Here is a 23,926-nt window from a genome sequence, read left to right on the forward strand (position 1 = left end):
GGGTTAGGTTGATTGGCCAGGTTAAAAATTGCCCCTTAGAGTCCTGGGATGCGTAGGTTAGAGGGATTAGTGGGTAAATATGTGGGGGTAGGGCCTGGGTGGGATTGTGGTCGGTGCAGACTCGATGGGCCGAATGGCCTCCTTCTGCACTGTAGGGTTTCTATGATTTCTATGATTTCTATGTAAATATTCCAGTTTGGGGAGTCGCAGGCTGGAGAGGAAAGGCTCATTCTTAGAGCTACCTACATCGCCAGATATTCAGAACTTGGCTGAAGGAAAGAACACATGACTGCTCCCACCAACCTGTTTTTGGGATTCTTTCACAGCATCACTGGTAAGGCCAGAATTTGTTGTCTATCGCTAATGGCTCTGAGAAGGTGTTGGGGAGCTGCCTTCTTGAACCGCTGCAATCTGCGGAGTGCAATGATGTCCTGATACTGCGATCATTGGCCTCCCTTCACCTACACCACTCAGTTCACCTCGAAAGCTCAGCTCTTTTGTTCATGTTTGGATCAAGGCCGTAATGAGACCAGGAGCTGAGTGATCCTGGCAGAATCCAAACTAAGCATCAGAAAACAGGTGATCAATGAGTAGGTACAGTTGATGCCAGTGTTGTACTGGAACAGCTTGACGAGAGGTGTGGCAAGTTCTGGAACATAAGGCTTCTGTATTATTGCTGAAAGTTGCCTCGGCCGATAGCCTTTGCAGTATCTAATGCTTTCAGTTGTTTCTTGGTGTCATGTGGAGCTAGTTGAAGATTGGCATCAATGATATCAAGGACCTGAAGGGGAGACAGAGAGATGGATCATCCGCTTCTGGCTGAAGATGGTTGAAAATGTTTCAGCCTTGTCTTTTGCACTCGAGTGCTTGGCTCCCCCAACATTGAGGATGGGGATAGGTTGGAACCTCATCCTCCTTTTATTTATTCATGGATGTGGGTACTGCTGGCAAGGCCAGCATTTATTGCCCGTCCCTAATTGCCCTTGAGAAGGTGATGGTGAGTTGCCATCTTTAAACACTGCAGTGCATGAGGCATGGGTATATCCACAGCACTGTTAGGAAGGGAATTCAGGATTGCAAGTTGTTTAACTTTCCTCCACAATTCATAACTGGATGTAGCAGGTCTACAGAGCTTTGCTCTGTGTATCGCTTGTTGCTTCTGCTGTTTGGCATGCATGTAGTCCTGATAGAATCACTACAGTACAGAAAGAGGCCATTCGGCCCACCGCGTCTGCACCAACCACAATCCCACCCAGGCCCTACCCCCATATCCCTACATATTTTACCCACTCATCCCTCTAACCTACGCATCTCAGGACATTAAGGGGCAATTTTAGCACGGCCAATCAACCTAACCCGCACATCTTTGGACTGTGGGAGGAAACCGGAGCATCCGGAGGAAACCCACGCAGACACGAGGAGAATGTGCAAACTCCACACAGACAGTGACCCAAGCCGGGAATCGAACCCAGGTCCCTGGAGCTGTGAAGCAGCAGTGCTAACCACTGTGCTACCGTGCCGTCCTAGTTGGAATTTCACCAGGTTTATACCTCATTTTGGGTATGCTTGGGGCGGCTCCTGGCATACTTTCCTGCACTCTTCATCAAACCAGGGTTGATCTCCAGGCTTGGTGGTAGAGTGAGGGATGTGCCAGGCCAAAAGGTTATAGATTGAGTTAAATACGGTTCTGCTGCTGATGGCCCTTAGGGCCTCATGGATGCTCAGTTTTGAATAGCCAGATTTGTTTTACTTCTTAGCCCATTTAGCAGGGTGGTAGTGCCACACAACACAATGGAGGATATTCTCCAAGGTTTGTGCTGTGGTTACTCCTAATGGTATATTGCATCTGTGACCGGAGGATTGGTGAGGATGAGCAGAATTAGGTTTTCCCCTCTTGGTTCCCTCATCACCTGCTGTCGGTATAGTCTAGCAGCTCGGTAGTGGCACTACTGAACTACTTTGGTGATGGACAGTGAAGTGTCCCACCCAGAGTACATTCTAGCGCTTGTTACCCTCAGTGTTTCTACCAATTGGTATAAAACACAGAGAACGACTGATTCACCAGCTGTGGGAGGCTGGTAGGTAGTTTTCATGGAGGTTTCCTTGCCCATGTTTGACCCGATGCCATGAATTTCCATGAGGTCTAGGTCGATGGTGAAGACTCCCAGGGCAACTCCCTCCTGACCGTATACCACTGTGCTGACATGAGATACCCAAGGCTGGGGATAATGGTGGTGTCCAGGATATTTAAGGTAGGTTCTTTGAATATGACTATGTCAAGTTGATGCTGTGGGACAGCTCATCTAATTTTGGCACAAGTGGCCAGATGTTGATAAGGAGGACTTGGCACGATCAACATTGCCATTTTGGTGCCTAGGTTGATGCCAGGTGTTCCATCTGTTTTTGTTCCTTGTCGGCTTTATAGTACCTTGGTACAATTGATTGGTTTGCCAGGGCAATTAAGAGTCAACCACATTGCTGTGGGTGTGGAGTCACATGAGGCCGGAGCAGGTAAGGACAGCAGATTTCCTTCCCTAAAGACCATAGTTTTGTAGTTACTGGGACTCACTTTCAATTCCAGATTATCATTATTTAAATTGAATGGTAGGGTTGGGCCCTGTGTTCCCAGGGCATTAGCCTGGATCTCTGGATTACTAGTCCAGTGACATTACCATTATCATAGAATCACTACAATGCAGAAGGAGGCCATTTGGCACCGACTTTCTCTCACCCAGGCCTTTTCTCCCAGCCTATTCCCGTAATCCCACATATTTAACATGGTTAACCCATCTAATTTACATATCTTTGGACTGTGGGAGGAAACCGGAGCACCCGGAGGAAACCCACACAGACACGGGGGGAATGTGCAGACTCCGCACAGACAGTGACCCGAGGCTGGGATTGAACCCGGGTCCCTAGCGCTGTGAAGCAGCAGTGCTAACCACTGTGCTATTATGCCCCTGCCTCCCCTGGGAAATGCTGCCTTTGAGCTGGGTGATAATACCTGATTGACCTTGGGTAGATCATTAGCCAGTTTCTTTTTCTGGAGGGATGATTTAAGTTTCACAGAGAATTTCTCCTTGATTGTAGCTTCCTCGCAGGTAGGAAAGGGCAGCAGTGAAGCTTCTCTTTGACAAACCATCAAGTAAGCATCTACATACTGCCACATGATATTGCTCAAAGTGGCCTCCCTTACCATGTCTCATCTTAGACCCCTTCAGCGCGCACTCAAATATAAATCTTCTGCAATGCACAAAATGGCTTTCATTAGGGAAGCATAAAGTTAATGTTCAAAATAGGACTTTTGTCTTGTGATTGAGAACCAAAACTGTAGGAATTTATGTGATGCATTGTGGAATTGATACCAGTTTAAAAATAATTAGGTGAGTATTTTAGTATTTCTGGGAGGCTTTTTATGGTTGACAAGATAATATTGGCCAAGAAATCTCCTTTGTTGTGCAGTAATATTCTTGATTTCTTCCTGATCATTGGTAGCTTTCTGTGAAGTCTGTTGATGATACCGGATTTGTTCGCCAATGGTTCTTTATCAAGTATTAATTTAGAATCATAGAATCACAGAAGGAGGCCATTCAGCATATTGAGTCTGCACCGACCACAATCCCACCCAGGCTCTGTTCCCGTAACCCCACATATTTACCCTGCTGATCCCCCTGACACTGAGGGATAATTTAGCATGGCCAATCAACCTAACCCGCACATCTTTGGACTGTGGGAGGAAACCGGAGCCCCTGGAGAAAACCCACGCAGATACGGGGAGAATGTGCAAACTCCACACAGCCAGTGACCCAAGCTGGGAATCAAACGTGGTCCCTGGCGGCACTGTGAGGCAGCAGTGCTAACCACTGTGCCACCATGGCACACAGTGCAGCACATTTAGTTGCAATGCATTCAGACTTTACCCTCTAATAGATTTGTTAGTACGTGACAGTAAATCTTAAATTAGGCCTTTAATTAGGTCTGGAGGTCCAGTAGGTGGCTGGTATGAATTCTTGGGACACTGAAACAAAATACTAGGGGTGCTGGAAATCTGAAATAAATAAAGACAACATTGGAGATATTCAGCAGTCGTGGAGAGAAAAGCAGAGTTTGCGGGTGGGATTTTCTGCTCCTCATGTGGTGTGAAGGTGTAGGGGGTGGAGGTGGCCTGTCATTGGCCAGCGGTGGGAACCTTTGGTCCTGCCGCTGTCAACAGGGTTCCCTGTTGTTTGTACCTCCCACCACCAGGGAACCAGTGATGGATGGAGGTTCACCATCGATGAGACCGGAAGATACCGCTGGCAGGAACGGCCAGAAAATCCAACGTCTCAGGACCTGGGTCGCGGACCTGAAATATTAGCTTTGCTTTTCCCCCCACAGAGGCTGCCAGACCCGATTAAATCTTGCAATGCCACATCAGGTACATCTATAAATTTGTGGCCTTCCTGTTTACCCAGCTTCAGAAACTCCAAAGGTCTTTGCCAGCTGATCCAACTGGAATGTTTCAGGCGGCCGCTAAGGGAGCTTGACATTTTTTTAAAAAGCAGAAGAAAATTACATTCCTTTTCCTCTGTTAAAAAAAAATGGGGAAGTAATCTGAATAGTATGCACACTGTGGATTTAATTGCCTTTCTCTTTGCATCTACGGCAAACGAATCATGATTGTATTCTAGAATGCAGAAGTTGCAGGTAGCAACTGGTGTTCTGTAATAAACAGTTTCAGTTTGGTGTAGTTACCTCTGAATTCCCTTGGGCAGTTTTCTACAGTAACAGTGCGCTATAAATACAAATTGTAGAATCCTGGAACACTACATAATAGCACCATGGAAGCACTTTCTCCACATCGGCTCCAGCGGTTCAAGAAGAAGGTTACACACCACTTTCTCAAAACAATTAGAGGTAGGAAATAAATGCCAGTCTTAGCAGTGAGAATATTCTAAAAATAAAATAAATTGAGTGGAGGACTCTGTTTCGGTCTTCAGAATTTCACTTTCATCTCCTCTGCCCTCATTTTGCTGGACATGAACAAAGTGCAACACAGGAAAAGGCCCTTTGGCCCTCCAAGCCTGTGCCGATCATGATGCCTGCCTAAACTAAAACCGTATGCACTTACAGAGTCCATATCCTTCCATTCCCTCCTATTCATGTATTCATCAAATGCTGCTATCGTACCTGCTCTACCACCTCCCCAGGCAGCGCGTTTCAGACATTCACATCAGTTTAAAGTTTATTTATTGGTGTCACAAGTCGGCTTACATTAACACTGCAATGAAGTTACTGTGAAAATCCCCTAGTCGCCACACCCCAGCACCTGTTCGGGTACACTGAGGGAGAATTTAGCATGGCCAATTCACCTAACCAGCACGTCTTTCGGACTGTGCGATGAAACTGCAGCACCCGGGGGAAACCCACACAGACATGAGGAGAACGTGCAGACTCCACACAGACAGTGACCCAAGCCGGGAATCAAACCTGGGTCTCTGGTGCTGTGGGGCAGCAGTGCTAATCAGTGTGCCGCCCTCTTGAACACTTGACTAAAGAGATTTAGGATCAAGTCTATCTCTCCACACTGAATAGTAGTAAAAGGGTGATTTAAAAATAAAAGAATTAATGACAGAAGGACCTTTACTGCTCCGAGCTTGGATGTTGCAAGAAGAAGCTAATTGAACAATTTATGGTCAGAATGAAGGTGCACCATATGTCATTATAACTTAATGACTGGTCAATGTTTGTCTTTAACTATGAAAGCGAAATGGAAAAAGAAATTGGATCACAGGACCGTAGATCAACACTGGGATATTTTTAAAAAGAAGATTGCAAAGTTGCAGAATCAGTATGTACCGTGTAATAAAGACCTTGAAACTGCTTTCCATTTTATAAAGCTGTGGATAAGTCAAAGTGAGAGACAAATCGTAATTGAAGAAGGTATTAATGGATATGAGGCAATGTTGGACATAAGGAGCAGGATTTTCCACGCTCCCTGCGGCATGTTTCGCTGAGGTGGCCCACCATTAGCTGGAGGCGAGATCTTCTGTTCCCGCTCCTATTGGGATGGGGGTGGGGGTGGGGGGGCGGGGTGCGGGGGGGGGGGGGGGGGTTCCCATTCTATATACCTCCCCCCCCACACCCCTGGTCTCCCGGAAACCTGCAATGGGGGTTTGCTAGGAGATCCTGCAGGCGAGAACGGTGGAAAAATTCCAGCCATAGAATTAGGCCACAGATCAACTACAATCTCAGTGAATAGCAGAAAAGGCTAAACGGCAGACTGCTTTGCCTCAGTTACTAATGCTCTTGTGGCCTTCAGGTTATATTTAAAGAGGGAAAATACAGAAAGAGAATAAGGAAAGCTGACAGAGTTGTGAGAAAGAGTCTTATTTTAAAAATATTGATAAAATACTGTACTAAATATATCAATAAAAAGAGAATAGTCAAATGTAAGAGGGATTACTCGGGGACGAGAGGATAGTAATTAATAGAGGATAGGTGTAAGTTGACACTGTTACTTAATAATTACTTCAGTAGATTGAAAAGAGGAGGACATTGGGAAAGAGGTTAATCCTGAATTGATTAAAAGGAATTTAAGAGATTTGAGGGGAGTTGATAACATGTTTGTATTGTCACTGGACCGGTAGGAACCCAGGTTCGAATCCCACTACGGCAGACGGTGAAATTTGAATTTAATAAAAATCTGGAATCCAAAGTCTAATGATGTCTATGAAAGCATTGTCGATTGTCGTGAAAAAAACCATCTGGATCACTACTGCCCTTTAGGGAAGGAAAGCTGCCATCCTTACTTAGTCTGGCCTACATGTGACTCCAGACCCACATGATTGACTCTCAACTACCCCCTGAACTGGAGGGCAGTTAGGGATAGGCAATAAATGCTGGCCCAGCCAGTGATACCCACATCCCGTCATTGAATTAAAAAAGAATTGTCATAAAAGGAAAGTGTTAGAGAAATCAGTTATGTTAGAGAAGGATGAATATACGGCAGCACATTACTGATGTAAAACCAGGTAACCAGTATGAGCTGCGATGTATAGGGTGGCAGCTGGCACCTCTCAGATGTGGTGCGAAACTGGTGTGAGATATGTGTGAATTCCCTCGGGGTGGTGCGACCTATTGTGCCATAATTACATGTTGAGGGATGTACTAAAGCTTGGGGCAGCTGCTGCATAAGCCCAAGGCCCAGTGGGATTGGGCCACCGTCTGAGGCTATTTCTACCATAGGACACAGAGAGATTGGAAACTGTGTAAAACCCCTTGGGCTGTATGCACCAGGGAATGTTTGACTGAACATGTAGATGTACATTGTAAACATAACTTTGCAACGGCAAACGTAGTGAGGTCACCCCATGTACTGTATCGAAATGTCAAATTTGAACTGTATGCAATGTACTGGAAATGTGTACTTGGGGGAAACAATATCTCTTGCACCATTTGGCATACATATTTAATTTTATTTGCACTTTGCTATATAGAAATTGGCAGTACATTTGGTCGATGGTAAGACATATAACTTGTATTCTGCATGTGTAGAGTTGCATTTCTGCATGCCCTCATTTTTAACAGTAGGTTTAACTTTACAATATGGGGGAATCCCCGGCATTTGGTAGCACACTCCGTGATGCCCCATCTTCACTTCTGAAAATGTATCGGTTGCCCAAAACAATTTTCGTACCCATGCATGATTATGTGAGATGCATTATTTATTGACAAATGCAATGACTATGAGGAATCTCTGACGTGCCCCTTAACATGTAAGTTCCCAGGATCCAGGGGAAACAGGCCGATCAGATCAAAGGCAGGCCTATAGTCCTGCCACGTGCAGTCGTGAATGCTAGTGGGCGATTAAACAAGAAGGAGGAGGGGGAGTCTTCACAAATATTCCCATCCACAATGACAGGGAAGCCCAGCACATCAGTGCAAGGCTAAAGAATTTGCAAACATCTTCAGTCAAAGGTGCTGAGTGGACAACCATCTCTGCCTTGCCCTGTGGTTCCCAGTTTCACAGAAGCCAGTCTTCAGACAATTTGATTCACCCCGCATGATATCAAGAAATGGCTGAAAGCACCATATAATGAAAAGGCTATGGGCCTTGACAATATTCTAACAGTAGTACTGAAGACTTACACCCCAGAAGTAGCCTTTCCCTTTGACAAGGTGTTCCAGTACAGCTACAACAGTGGCATCTATCCAACAATGTGGAAAGTTGCCCAGGTATGTCCTGTCCACAATAAGCAGGACAAATCCAATTTGCTCCATCAGCCTCCTCTTGATCATCAACAAAGTGATGGAAGATGTTGACAGTGCTATTAAATGCCACTTATTCAGCAATAACCTGCTTACTGATGCTTAATTCAAGTTCTGCCGAGGTCACGCAGCTCTTGACCTCATTACTTCATTGGTTCAAAATGGACAAAAGATTTGCTCTCAGAGATAGGTGAGAAGTGCTGCCCTTGACATCAAGGCAATATTTGACCAACTGTTGCACCAAGGTGCCTTAGCAAAACTGAAGTCAGTGGGAATCGGGGGAAAACACTCCGCTGGTTGGGGTCATACCCAGCACAAAGGAAGATGGTTGTGGTTGTTGAAGGCCAATCACCTCCGTTCCAGTTCATCACTGCAGGAGTTCCTCAGGGCAGTGTCCTGGGCCCAACCATATCCAGCTGCCTCCTTCCATTATGACCTCCTTCCATTGTGAGGTCAGAATGTGGAATGTTTGCTGATGACTGCACAGTGTTCAGCATCGTTTGCAACTCCTAAGTCCAAAGATGTGCGGGTCAGGTTGATTGGCCATGCTAAAATTGCTCTTAGTGTCCTGAGATGTGTAGGTTAGAGGGATTAGTGGGTGGATATGGGGATAGGGCCTGGGTGGGATTGTGGTCGGTGCAGACTCGATGGGCCGAATGGCCTCTTTCTGTACTGTCGGGTTTCTATGATTCCTCAGACACTGAAGCAGTCTGTGTCCATATGCAGCAAAATCTGGACAATATTTAGGCTTGAGCTGATAAGTGGCAAATAATATTAGTGCCACACAGTGCCAGGCGATGAACATCTCCAATAGGACAGAATCTAGACATCTGCCCTTGGTATTCAATGGCATTACCATCATTGAATCTTCCACTGTCGACATCATGGATGAGTTGGGAAGGGGAGTAAGGTTTAATCATTGACCAGAAACTGAACTGGACCATCTGTATAAATGCTGTGGCTATATAAGAACAGGTCAGAGTTTGGGAATTCTGCATCAAGTAACTTGCTTCCTGACTCCCCAAAGCCTGTCCATCATCAACAAGGCACAAATCTGGAGGGTGATGGAATAGCCTCCACTTGTCTGGATGAGTGAAGCTCTAACAACACTCAAGAAGCTCAACACCATCCAGGACAAAGCAGCCTGCTTGATTGGCCACCTATCCACCACTTTCAGCATTCACTGGCTCCACCATTGTTGCTGAGTGGCAGCAGGGTATCTTATGTACTAGACTGACTGCAGCTTCTCTCCAATGCTCCTTCAATATGACCTGGAAGGACAACAGCACATGGGAGCGCCCACGATCTGTAAGTTCTCCAAGCAACACACCATCCTGACTTGGAGCTATATAGCCATTTCTTCACTGTCATGGGAGCAAAATTCTGGAGCTCCCATCCCTGCAGCACTGTGGGAGTACCTACACCAGATGGACTGCAGCGGCTCAAGAGGGTGGCTCACCACCACCTTATAGAGTCATAGTCATAGAATCATAGAGGTTTACAACATGGAAACAGGCCCTTTGGCCCAACTTGTCCATGCCACCCCCTTTTTTAACCCCTAAGCTAGTCCCAATTTCCCGTATTTGGCCCATATCCCTCTATCTCCATCTTACCCATGTAACTGTCTACAACGCTTTTTAAAAGACAAAATTTTACCCGCCTCCACCACTATCTCTGGCAGCTTGTTCCAGACACCACCCTCTGTGTGGAAAAATTGCCCCTCTGGACCCTTTTGCATTTCTCCCCTCTCACCTTAAACTTATGCCCTCTAGTTTTAGACTCCCCTACCTTTGGGAAAAGATAGTGACTATCTAGCTGATCTGTGCCCCTCATTATTTTATAGACCTCTATAAGATCACCCCTCAGCCTCCTACTCTCCAGAGGAAAAAGTCTCAGTCTACCCAGCCCCTCCTTATAACTCAAACCATCAAGTCCTGGTAGCATCCTAGTAAATCTTTTCTGCACTCTTTCTAGTTTGATAATATCCTTTCTATAATAGGGTGACCAGAACTGTACACAGTATTCCAAGTGTGGCCTTACCAATGTCTTGTACAACTTCAACAAGGTGTTGAAGCCATTGAAAGGGTGCAGAGGAGATTTACAAGGATGTTGCCTGGATTGGGGGGCATGCCTTATGAGGATAGGTTGAGGGAGCTTGGTCTCTTCTCCCTGGAGAGACGAAGGATGAGAGGTGACCTGATAGAGGTTTACAAGATGTTGAGAGGTCTGGATAGGGTAGACTCCCAGAGGCTATTTCCAAGGGCTGAAATGGTTGCTACGAGAGGACACAGGTTTAAGGTGCTGGGGGGTAGGTACAGAGGAGATGTCAGGGGTAAGTTTTTCACTCAGAGGGTGGTGGGTGAGTGGAATCGGCTGACGTCGGTGGTGGTGGAGGCAAACTCGTTGGGGTCTTTTAAGAGACTTCTGGATGAGTACATGGGATTTAATGGGATTGAGGGCTATAGATAGGCCTAGAGGTGGGGATGTGATCGGCGCAACTTGTGGGCCGAAGGGCCTGTTTGTGCTGTGGCTTTCTATGTTCTATGTTCTATGTTCTAACTCCTGTATTCAATGTTCTGACCAATGAAACCAAGCATGTCGAATGCCTTCTTCACCACTCTGTCCACCTGTGACTCCACTTTCAAGGAGCTATGAACATGTACCCCTAGATCTCTTTGTTCTATAACTCTCCCCAATGCCCTGCCTGGTTCAATCTACCAAAATGCATCACCTCGCATTTATCTAAATTAAACTCCATCTGCCATTCGTCAGCCCACTGGCCCAATTGATCAAGGGCAATTACAGATGGGCAACAAAAGCTGGCCTAGCCAGAGACACTCCTATCCCATGGCTGAGGAGGTGATGCTGTTTCACCTTAAAGTTGTCTGAATTGTGACAAGTTTGGGACATGGCACATGAATGGAAAAGGTAGGATGCCACTTTCTGTTTCATTGGAATACCCAAGCTTAGTATCATCTCGCCAATGTACTTTATATTTTTGATTTGTATGGCTGAAAATATTTTGGCAAATGCTTCCTCTCTCCTAGGTTTTAATAATATCAAAGTGTGACGATGTATCCTTACAGCTAGATAATGGGTGACGGTAGATATCGATGGCACAGTGGTTAGCACTGCTTTCTCACAGGGACCCGGGTTCAATCCTGGCCTTGGGTGACTGTCTGTGCGGAGTCTGCACGTTCTCCCTGTGTCTGCATGGGTTTCTTCAGGTTACGCATCAGGTACATAAGAACATAAGAACTAGGAGCAGGAGTAGGCCATCTGGCCCCTCGAACCTGCTCCACCATTCAATAAGATCATGGTTGATCTTTTCGTGGACTCAGCTCCAATTACCCGCCCGCTCACCATAACCCTTAATTTCTTTACTGTACAGGTTCCTCCCACAGTCCGAAAGACCTGCTGGTTAGATGCATTGGCCATGCTAAATTTGCCCTCAGTTGAGGAGGAACTTCTTCACACAAAGGGTTGTGAATCTGTGGCATTCCCTGCCCAGTGAAGCAGTTGAGGCTACCTCATTGAATGTTTTTAAGGCAAGGATAGATAAATTTTTGAACAGTAAAGAAATTAAGGGTTATGGTGAGCGGGCGGGTAATTGGAGCCGAGTCCACGAAAAGATCAACCATGATCTTATTGAATGGTGGAGCAGGTTCAAGGGGCCAGATGGCCTACTCCTGCTCCTAGTTCTTATGTTCTTATGTACCTGATGCGCCATCAATCGAGCAAAGACTAGTTTGTATGCAAGAACAAATAGGCTTTTATTAGCAAAAGACTTGGAGCACACCCATGCCGATGAACTGGTCCAGACTGAGGCAGGAGGGTGGGGAGCAGTCGCCTTTATACCTGGACCAGAGGGGGGAGGGAAGGGCCGGCAGGGATGTGTCCAGGCATGTCACATATACAGGTAATAAGCTAACAGTGGTTTACCACAGTACCCGAACAGGCGCCGGAGTGTGGTAACTGGGGGATTTTCACAGTAACTTTACTGCGATATTAATGTAAGCCTACTTGTGACACTAATAAATAAACTTTAAAAAAAATATTTGCACTAAAAATACTGGAGTTTAAGTAAGTTGAGCTCGAAGCTCTCAGGTTGTAATGAAAGTTATTGTGATACAGAGATAGTAAGGCGGATGATGAGGTTTGAAACAGACTAGCTTCAGGCTTGTGATTCTTTACATAAAGATAACCCAAATGCGCTCGGTCTCATTTTAGCTCAGATTAAGTTTCAATGGGTTTGTAATTGCACTTTCTGTAGTTCCAGGACATTAACTGACTCCTGTGTGTTTTCACAGAGGCCGGGAAACTGCCCAGCTCCTGAAACAAGTCAACACCGGCTACCAGCCTGAACAAAAAGAGCAATCCTGAATCCTCCCGGGAAGAGCAGGAAGGCACATTCCGACTGGTTCTCATTCACTGCGTAAGGAATAAAGAAACAAAAAAAAGACTAAGGAACTCAAAAGCACGGTGCGGAAACTCTCTCTCTCTCTCTCGCTCTTAACTGCAAAGCTCTCGTCATTTGGTTGGGACAAACTGCACTCTGAAATGTCTGTAACCAGATCCAATAGCATGTGACTTGTCCTGGAGCTATTGTGATTTGTCAGCTGGAGGCGCTGGGCTCCACCTACTTGAGATGATCGGCGTTTAGGAGCAATGCTAATACTGCACAGTGATTTGACAGCAGAGCTGGCACAGTGCCTGCTTTACATCTCTGGATTCAGCAGCTAACGCAACAAGGACATAAGCGGCTTATTGAGAAACAAGCACACTGCTGTGGAGGAAGTGGAATTTGAAAAAGAGAGCATTAACTATCTTGAGGAAACTGGTGTAGGCTGTGGTTAGCTGGGGGGGGACTGATTGTACTGCTAGGGTAACTACAGGGCAGAGGTGTTTTCCAGTCTGTAGTAGTATCATGAGTAGACGCAGACAAATGTGACTGCTGAGCCTCAGTGCACCGTGTGAGAGGAGCTATAAACTGCAGCAAAGAGTGAATGGTCTTTTCTGACTTTTGGTGCTCATGTATGACTAGCGATGGGAGGGAATCTCGGCTGCCACCGTTCAATCCCCAAAGATCCATTGGAGATTGGCCAGAATCGCAAGTTCAGTGCAGCCTGCAACTTCAGTAATATTCTGGTGAACCAAGAACGTCTCAACATCAACACGGCCACTGAGGAGGAGCTGATGACCCTTCCGGGGGTCAACCGAATGGTGGCCCAGAACATTGTGGAGTATCGGGAGTGCATCGGTGGGTTTAAGAAGGTAGAGGACTTGGCACTGGTGAGCGGTATTGGTGCTGCCAGGCTGGAGCAGGTCAAACTGGAGATCTGCGTGACAAACAGTAAGAGCATTGGCTCGGCTCAGCATTCGCCCAGCTCCATGCGGAAGGACCCCTATTCCGAAACGCTCTCCTCCGCCAGTCGGATCAACGTTAACACCGCCACTGTGGCCCAGTTGATGAGCCTGCCGGGGATCAGTGACAAGATCGCACGAGGGATTGTGAGCTACCGGAAAGAGTGTGGACCGTTCGAAACCATTGACGACCTGGTGAAAGTGACGTCGGTCAGCTCGTCGCTCCTGGATAAGGTCCGGCCCCGCGTTGTGGCAGAGTGCTCGCGGCCCACGTCCACCCACACCACCAACGGCGGCATCGATTTCTCCGCCAAGCCTCGCCCCAGCCCCACCTCCCTCAGTTTGCAGAGCGAGGACCTGGACCTGCCCCCGGGCGGCCCCACTCAGATCATCTCAACGCGGCCGAACGTGGAGGCTTTCAGTGGGCTGAGGGATGGTGAGCGCGTCCTGAGGCTGGCCAGTTGGAATCTGCAGGACTGCTCGATCGAGAAGGCCAATAACCCTGGGGTGAGAGAGGTGGTCTGCATGAGCCTTCTGGAGAACAGGTGAGCTGTCGTGATGTGTTTCCTGCTCTGTTTCTTCTGGTTTATAACAGACACGGCAATGGATGGTTCTCCTCGGATTTTTGAACCTGCTTGCTTGTGTTCCTCCTTGAACTCTAATAGCTGTTTGGCTTGTCATATGCTTGTGGTTTTAATGAGCCCACTTTCCATTGGCAAGCTTCCAGCAACTGTATTTCAGTCCATTCCACTCATTGTGCTTTTTTAACAATGCAGTTTAACATTGGATTGCTGACTGAACCGTTTGTCTATGAAGTAGCTTAGTCTGGGCTCCAGGTCACAACTTCCTTGGCCGTTTGTTTTTCAACAAAAAGAAAACTGAAAACTGGCATTGCGCGCTTGTGTGTATTTGCTATTAGTTGGATATGAATATATAAACATGGTTCAGCAGCAGGGAGCATGTCCTCGGCGGCTGAGCTCATCTTGCCTCTGCTTGATCAGCATTTCATCAGCAAGATTTAATTTTTGATCACGTTGTTTTGCGATTATAAATCCTCCCTCAGTCACTCGCCCCCGCCCCTCCCCCCCCCCCCCCCCCCCCCCCCCCAGTCAAATACAATAAGTGGTGGGGGGTCCACATTTTAGAATGCCATTTTGCATTCATAGAATCCTACAGTGCAGAGGGAGACCATTCGGCCCATCGGGTCTGCACCGACCGCAATCCCACCCAGGCTCTACTCCCGCAACCCCGTGTATTTACCCCAGCTAGTGCACCTGACACTAAGGGGCAATTTAGCATGGCCAATTCACCTAACCCGCAAATCTTTGGACTGTGGGAGGAAACTGGAGCACCTGGAGGAAACCCACGCAGACACTGGGAGAAAGTGCAGACTCCACACAGACAGTGACCCAAGCCAGGAATTGAACCCAGGTCCCTGGTGCTGTGAGACGGCAGTGCTAACCACTGTGCCACCATGCCGCCCTTTACCATTACTTTTGGGATGAAATATTTCTCCAAAGCAAATGATTTTTGGGAAGGGGTGGGTGAGTATGATTTCCTCTTCCAGAAATCAATAGGAATCTCTGCCCTCCTGGTACCTGGTTTGTAGCAACTAGAGGCTTTTTCCAGGTACATCATGTACATAGAACATAGAACATTACAGCGCAGTACAGGCCCTTCGGCCCTCGATGTTGCGCCGACCAGTGAAACGAATCTAAAACCCATCTAACCTACACTATTCCAATATTATCCATATGTTTATCCAATGACCATTTAAATGCCCTTAATGTTGGCGAGTCCACTACTGCTGCAGGCAGGGCATTCCACGCCCTTACTACTCTCTGAGTGAAGAACCTATCTCTGACATCTGTCCTATATCTATCACCCCTCAATTTAAAGCTATGTCCCCTCGTGCTAGCTATCACCATCCGAGGAAAAAGGCTCTCACTATCCACCCTATCTAATCCTCTGATCATCTTGTATGTCTCTATTAAGCCACCTCTTAACCTTCTTCTCTCTAACGAAAACAACCTCAAGTCCCTCAGCCTTTCCTCATAAGACCTTCCCACCATACCAGGCAACATCCTAGTAAATCTCCTCTGCACCCTTTCCAATGCTTCCACATCCTTCCTGTAATGCGGCGACCAGAACTGTAGGCAATACTCCAAGTGCGGCCGCACCAGAGTTTTGTACAGTTGCAGCATGACCTCCTGGCTCCGAAACTCAATCCCTCTACCAGTAAAAGCTAACACTCCGTACGCCTTCTTAACAACCCTATCAACCTGGGTGCCAACTTTCAGGGATCTATGCACATGGACACTGAGATCTCTCTGTTCATCCACACTACCAAGTATCTTACCATTAGCCCAGTACTCTGTAATCCTGTTACTCCTTCCAAAGTGAATCACCTCACACTTTTCCGCATTGAACTCCATTTGCCACCTCTCAGCCCAGCTCTGCAGCTTATCTATGTCCCTCTGTAACCTGCAACAACCTTCCGCACTGTCCACAACTCCACCGACTTTAGTGTCATCCGCAAATTTACTAACCCATCCTTCTGCGCCCTCATCCAGGTCATTTATAAAAATGACAAACAGCAGTGGCCCCAAAACAGATCCTTGCGGTACACCACTAGTAACTGAACTCCAGGATGAACATTTCCCATCAACCCCCACCCTCTGTCTTCTTACAGCTAGCCAATTCCTGATCCAAACCGCTAAATCACCCACAATCCCATGCGTCCGTATTTTCTGCAATAGCTTACCGTGGGGAACCTTATCAAACGCTTTACTGAAATCCATATACACTACATCAACTGCTTTACCCTCATCGACCTCTTTGGTCATCTTCTCAAAGAACTCAATAATGTGGTCAGAAATGGACATCATTCTTCACGTATGGGCCAGTAATCCAAAACCGAGGAATGGGAGTAAGCCATTTACATGAACCTGTTCTGCCTTTCAATTAGATCACATCCTCCTGTATCTTAACTTCATCTACCCACCCTAGTTCTGCATTCCTTGCTACCCTTCTGTAATAACAATTTCAGTTTTGAAATTGTTAATTGAGCCAGCCTCAACAGTGGTGTTGTTTTGGAGTTCTAGGCTTTCCTTTCTGTGAAGAAATACTTCCGTACATCACCCCTGAATGATATAACTCTATTTTTTTTATTCTTTCACCCGTCCCTAATTACCCTTGAGAAGGTGGTGGTGAGCTGCCTTCTTGAACCGCTGCAGTTTGCATCATGTCGGTATATCCACAGTGCTGTTAGGAAGAGTGTTCCAGGATATTGTCCCAGCGACAATGAAGGAACGGCGATATAGTTTCAAGTCAGGATGGTGTGTGGCTTGGAGGGGAACATGTAGGCGATGATGTTCCCACGCTGCCCGTGACCTTCTAGGTGGTCAAGGTTGTGGGATTGGAAGGTGCTGTTTAAGGAAGCATGGCAAATTGTGCAGTGCATCTTGTATATAAGATATATATGATACGCAATAGTGTGTAACAACTGGTGCTATGCTTCGGTGGTGGAGGGAGTGAATGTTGCAAGTGGTGGTTGGGGTACCATTCAATCAGTTTGCTTTGTTCTGAATGATGTTGAGCTTCTTGAGCGTTATTGGTGCTGCACTCATCTAGGCAAGTGGAGAGTATTCCATCAGTTGCCTGAATTATGCCTTGTAGCTGATGGACAGGCTTTGGGGAGTCAGGAGGTGAGTGACTGCAGAATTCCCAGCCTCTGACCTGCTCTTGTAGCCACAGTATTTATATGGCTAGTCCAATTCAGTTTCTGAGCAGTGGTAACCCCCACCCCCAGGATGTTAGTAGTGGGAGATTCAGTGTTGGTAATCGTAGACTCCTTACAGTGCATAAAGAGGCCATTCAGTTCATCGAGTCTGCACTGACTCTCTGACAGAGCATCTTACCCAGGCTCTATTCCTGTAACCCCACATATTTACCCCGCTAACCCCCCTAACCTATTCATCTTTGCACATTAAGGGACAATTTAGCATGGCCGATCCACCTAATCTGTACATCTTTGGATTGCGGGAGGAAACAGGAGCATCTGGAGGAAACCCACGCGGACACGGGGAGAATGTGCAGACTCCGCACAGACAGTTACCCAAGGCTGCAATTGAACCCGAGTGCCATGAGCTAGCAGTGCTAGCCACTGTGCCACCCCTTGTAATGCCATTGAATGTCAATGGGAGATGGTTAAATTCAGTCCATGGATATTGACTGCTTCAGTATCTGAGGATTTGTGAATGGGGCTGAACATCATCAGCGGACATCCCTGCTTGTGATAGGGGAAAGGTCATTGATGAAGATGATTGGGCCTAGAACATTATCTTGAGGAACTCCTGCAGTGATGTCCTGAGTCTGAGATGATCAATCTCCTGCAATCACCACCATCTTCTGCTGGGTATGACTCCAACAAATGGAGAGTTTTACGCCTTTATTCCCATTGACTTGATGCCACATTCAATGAAGTGCAGATTTGATGTCAAGGGTAGTCATAGAATCCATAGAATCCCTACAGTGCAGAAAGAGGCCATTTGGCCCATCAAGTCTGCACTGACTCTCCGAAAGAGCATCCCTCCCAGGCCCTCCCTTCTGCCCCAGCCAGCATTTACCATGGCGAATCCACCTAACCTTCACATCTTTGGACTGTGGATGTCATTTTCACTTCACCTCTGCAATTCAGCTCTTTCGTCTATGTTTGGGCCAAGGCTGAGTGTCCTCGGCGGAACATCAACAGCATCGGTGAGCATGTTATTACTATGTAAATGTCGCTCAATAGCACGGTTAATGACACCTTCATCATTATGATGATGGAGAGTAGACTAGATAGTGTGGTAACTGGCAGAATCTTTCCTGTATTTTGTGTACAGGACATACCTGGACAATTTTCCACATTGTCAGGTAGTTGCCAGCATTGTAACTGGACTGGAACAGCTTGGCTAGGAGCGTGGCAAGTTCAGGAGCACAAAGTCTTCAGTACTAATGTTAGAATGTTGTCAGAACCCGGCGCCTTTGCAGTATACCGAGCCTTCAGCTTCTTCTTGGCCTGGAATGAATTGAATTGGTTGAAGACTGATGCCTGTGATCCTGGGGGCCTCCGGAGGAGTTTGAGATGAATCATCCACTCAGTACTTCTGGCTGGAGATGGTTGGAAATGCTTCAGCCTTGTCTTTTGCACTGACACACTGGGCTCCCCCATCATTAAAAAATAAGATATTTGTTCCTTGGGTGGCACGGTAGCACAGTGGTTAGCACTGCTGCCTCACAGTGCCAGGGACCTGGGTTCGATTCCCGGCTTGGGTCACTGTCTGTGCAGAGTCTCCACATTCTCCCTGTTTCTGCGTGGGTTTCCTCCGGGTGCTCCGGTTTCCTCCCTCAGATCGAAAGACATGCTGGTTAGATGCATTGGCCATGCCAAGTTCTCCCTCAGTGTACCCGAACAGGCGCCAGAGTGTGGCGACTAGGGGATTTTCACAGTAAATTCACTGCAGTGTTAATGTAAGCCTATTTGTGACACTAATAAACAAATTTTAAACTTTCTGTTAGTTATTTAATTGTCCACCACCATTCACATCTGGATGTGACAAGGCTGCAGGGCTTAGATCTGATCTTTTGGTTGTGGGACAACTCTGCTTGTAGCATACTGCTTTCCCCGTTTAATATGCATGTATTCCTGCGCTGAAGCTTCACCAGGTTGGCATCTCATGCTGTCCTGCACTGTTCATTAAACCGGGGCTGATTCCCTTGTTTGACGGTAATGGTGGAGTGAGGGAGACGCTGGCTCATTCGGTTATGGATTGTGATTGAATTCAGTGTTCCCTTTAAACTGTGCAGGTGCATGGCCATGCTGCAATCCAGAACTTATCCCGCAGGGAATAACTGGGCCACATACATCCAACACTCCATTTAGGATGTATGCATATGCAACAGCACAGCAAACATAAAGGGACCACCTTGGCTATGTACACCAAGGAGACATTAAAGAGAGCATTGGTCATCAGTCCTCCGGGATTAACCTAGAGACTTCAGGATTTGAACATTAAACCCCTGGGCAATGCTACAAGCAGCCCTGAAGGGAAATCATACGGACATTGAAAATATTGGAGATTAAGAAGCTGCTTGACTGATAATCCAGAATCATTCAGTGGGAGATTGAACGGGCTTTTCACTTTCCAAATAGCATGAAGTCATGCAGGGCAGCACGGTGGCTCAGTGGTTAGCACCACTGCCTCAGCGCCAGGGACCTGGGTTCGATTCCCTGTGTGGAGTTTGCATGTTCTCCCCATGTCTGTGTGGGTTTCCTCTGGGTGCTCCGGTTTCCTCCCACAGTCCAAAGATGTGCAGGTTAGGTGGATTGGCCATACTAAAATTGCCCCTTAGTATCAGGGGGACTAGCTCGGGTAAATATGTGGGGTTATGGGAATAGGGCCTGGGTGGGATTGTGGTCAGTGCAGACTCGATGGGCTGAATGGCCTTTTTCTGCACTGTAGGATTCTATATTCTATGATTCTATGAGTAAATGCAGCACCATATAAGATGTGACAGGCAATCAGTGGCAGGAGTGAGAGTGTGGGGCATCAGAGACTGAAGAAGCTAACGGAATCCATTGGACAAATGTTTCAGTTTTGGAAATCAATGATGGGGATAATAATTGATGAGAAATGCTGCATTACATATTTGAGGGATGAGATATCTCAAGGTATCAACCTGTGTGTGAATACCATATGAAGCTGCTATGTCGGGGTATTTAGCACAGGAGAGAGGAAGGGCTGCATTAGCACGACAAGTGTCGAGGTATGACCTGTGCTCAGCTCCTGGCCTGAATCTTATGGCCATTCATGCATCCCATCCCGCTACAGTGAACAAAGATTGGGCTGGGCGCCAAATTTTCCGACCTCTCTGCAGCGGAAGCGTGGCATGAACGGCTGGTAAGATCGCGCCCCCAGTGCGCTTTCATCAACGTGCAAGTAATTTGGAGGTTGTTAAAAATTGTAAGGATTTGTAAGTTGCATGACAGATTTTATTGTTCTCAGTAATTAAATAACATCATCCACCCACCCCTGCAGAGCAGTGCCAATTTAGCTCCAAAAGTCAGTCTGTTTTTTTAACCAAGAAATGCCTATTGGATCACTTCATTCTGAGTCACTTCAGAACCCTGTGGGATCTAAACCAGGATCTTTCTGACTCTTCACGCAGTGCACAGCCAATTTGAAAGTGATGTTCAACCAGACTTGTGCTTGGGTTTGGTTCCCCAGACTCGGGCTTCCCACCGGAACAAGGCCAACGTGGACATATAGAGGATGGCCACAGTGTCAGGTGGTTTGACTGCGGAGAAAGGGTGTGGGAAGCACCGCTGCCAAGTCTAGAGCTCACACTTAACATGGATCATTGAATGGAAATTGTACCTCCCTCATACCCCTTTCTATCTGACTAACTGGTTCAATGCAACCTGTTCTCCTTTATCTATTCAGTCCATTTTTTAAGCTGTTCGCATGTCACTGTCTCCTGACCTGTTTTGTCTCGTGTAACTGGATGAGATGCCAAAGTAAACTTGCAAACCAATGGTTGCGAAGAACCGGTTTTTAAAAAATCACTTAATTATTGTTTTTATTCATTCGTGGGACATGGGTGTCACTGACTCGCCACATTTATTGCCCATCCCTAGTTGCCCTTGAGAAGATGGTGGTGAGCTGCCTTCTTGAAACACTGCCAGGTGGTCGGTCCAGTTTCATTTCATGCATGGCTGCTCCATGGTTGCCACTGGCTGCCTGAGATCTGGAGCTTGACGGTGCTTAACCCAAGCCAAAAGGCGACTTAAACCTCTTGTCACATTGGGTTGAGTGGTGCACTAAGCTTGAAGATGCATGTTTTCCCATTTTTAAACTGAGGTAGTAAAAGTCAGTAGGTGGATATAAAAAGCAATTAAAAGAAAAAGCGAATGGCTTTGTCCATTATTTCAGTGTGGCTGGAATACAAAGTGGAGGAACCTCAGCTGTACAATCTCTTTGTCAGGCCCCACCTGAACTACTGTCTTAAAAGAAGTGGCTCATGAGATAGTTGATGCATTGGTTTAAGTTTTTCAAAATTCCCGAACTTTGGAGGAGGTTCCATTAGATTGGAACAGAGCGAATGCAGCTCCTTTATTGAAAAAGCAAGGGAGACAGACAGCTGGAACCTTCTGGTCAGTTAGTTTAACGTCTGTCATAGCGAAAATGTTCAAAGGTATTATTAACAATGCGGGGTGGGATTCTCCAGCCACGCTTGCCCCAAAACCGGAGAATCCCGTCCACGGTCAATGGACCTTTGCGTGGTCTGCCCCCTGCCCGCTACGATTCCCATGGTGGGCAGGATGGGAGAAATCCCAACCCCCTGTGGGTTGTAATTTTGCAAAAAAAACCAAGTGTCACAACAGACCGGCGCGGTTTACACCGCAATCGTCCCACACACAAGTCATTATTTGGGAGAGCGGTGAGTTATGCGGCAGTTCTGAGCAGTGAGCCGGGCTGCAAAGTAGTTAGGTGCCGTTTTGAAAGAGTACCCCGATCCCGCAGTGCACAGAGAGATCCCCTCTCTCCCCCCACAGACTTTGGGACGCCCCCCCCCCCCCCCCCCCCCCACCCTGCAGAATGTTTCCCCACCCCCTCGCCAACATGGGTCATCTGCATCAGGGCAAAGCGGTTGTCCCAATGGGTGCCTTTCGTGGCCCCCGACATGCTCCCCTTCAAGAGTCCCTTCATGCTCCACCCATTCATGACCCCCCCCCCTCACTTTAGCCCCCATAATCCCCACCCCTTTTGCACTGCCCAGCACACCGGCAGTGCCCAATTGCTAGAATGTCAGGTGGGCACTGCCAGATGGCCACTACCCAGCCATGTCCCCAACCACCCAGAGGCTCCAGTGGCCTCCAAACACTTCCCCCCCCCCCCAGCGTGACCATCATGCCTGGTCTCTGCTGGTGGAGACCACGAATGATTCTCGCCCGTCTTACAACGTGTCCGAGGGTCAGATAGTCCCGGGAGCCGGGAGAATCCGACGTTGAACGTGCTGAGCATATTTAAATGCCGCTGTAAATATTCGAGTCGGCCTCAGGGCGGGATCCAGTTTGTGCCATTAGAACGGGACTGGGACGATTGCAAACCGTTTGACGCTGAGTGCGACACTGATTTTTAGGCCCATGCGCTATTTTATGGGATCGGCACGATCTGTGCCAGGTATGGCAAGGTCGGAAAATCGCTACAGCAGGGCACTTCGAAAAATTCAAGGTAATCAGGCAGTGTCAGGATGGTTTTGTGAAAGAGAAATCTTGTTTAACCAACTTATTGGAGTTCTTTGAAAAAGTAACGTGCTGCGGGTAAAGGAGAACTGGTGGATCTACTGCACTTAGATTTCCAGAAGGCATTTGCTAAAGTGCCACATCAAAGGTGATTGCAAAAAAATAAAAGTGTGTGGTGTAGGTGTATATCGGAATGGATGGAAGATTGGATAGCTAACAGGAAACAGAGGAGGCTAAATGGGTCATTTTCTGATTGGCGAGGTGATATAAGTGGTGTGCCACAGCGATCAATGCTAGGGCTCCAACAGTTTACAACTTATATAAATGACTTGGATGAAGGGACGGAAGGTTTAGTTGCTAAATTTGCTGATGTCACAAAAATGAGGAGGAAAGTAAGTTGTGAAGCGAACATAAGACGGCTACAAAGGGATATAGATGGGTTAAGTGAGTGGGCAAAGATCTGGCAAATAGAGTATAAGAGTATAGAATCATAGAATCATAGAATCCTACAGTGCCGAAGGAGGCCATTCGGCCCTTCGGGTCTGCACCGACCACAATCCCACCCAGGCCCTATTCCCATGACCCCATACATTTACCCTAGCTAGTCCCCCTGACACTAAGGGACAATTTAGCATGGCCAATCCACCTAACCCGCACATCTTTTGGACTGTGGGAGGAAACCGGAACACCCGGAGGAAACCCACACAGACACGGGGAGAATGTGCAAACTCCACACAGACAGTGACCCAAGCCGGGAATCGAACCTGGGCCCCGGCGCTGTGAGGCAGCAGTGCTAAACTACCGTGCCGCCCCTGTTTTTTTTCTGCAGTGAAAATATTACATATATATTATAATGTCGGATAATGTGAAATTGTCCATCTTGGGAGGAAGAATTACACAGAATTGTACTGTCTAAATGGTAAGAGTTTGCAGAACCCTGAAATGTAGAAGGATCTGGGTGTCCTCATGCATGAATCACAAAAGGCTAGTATGTAAATGCAGCAAGTAATTTGGAAAACTAAT

The 23,926-nt window shown here is 47.1% G+C and overlaps 1 protein-coding gene across 5 annotated transcripts in view; it reads left to right on the plus strand.

The window, feature by feature from the left end:
- eepd1 (endonuclease/exonuclease/phosphatase family domain containing 1) overlaps positions 1-23,926 on the plus strand; it is a 197,636-nt gene that overhangs the window by 63,667 nt on the left and 110,043 nt on the right. For all 5 annotated transcript variants that reach the window (XR_013500904.1, XR_013500905.1, XR_013500906.1 and 2 more), the window contains exon 3: positions 12,561-14,159. Coding sequence is in view for 2 of the 5 variants with exons in the window: in XM_078241983.1 (XP_078098109.1) it covers positions 13,297-14,159 (863 nt within the window). In the remaining 3 variants the exon portion in view is untranslated. The remainder of the gene's footprint in view (positions 1-12,560; positions 14,160-23,926) is intronic.

This window comes from Mustelus asterias, chromosome 2, assembly GCF_964213995.1.
Source record: "Mustelus asterias chromosome 2, sMusAst1.hap1.1, whole genome shotgun sequence".
Taxonomy (NCBI): Eukaryota; Metazoa; Chordata; class Chondrichthyes; order Carcharhiniformes; family Triakidae; genus Mustelus; species Mustelus asterias.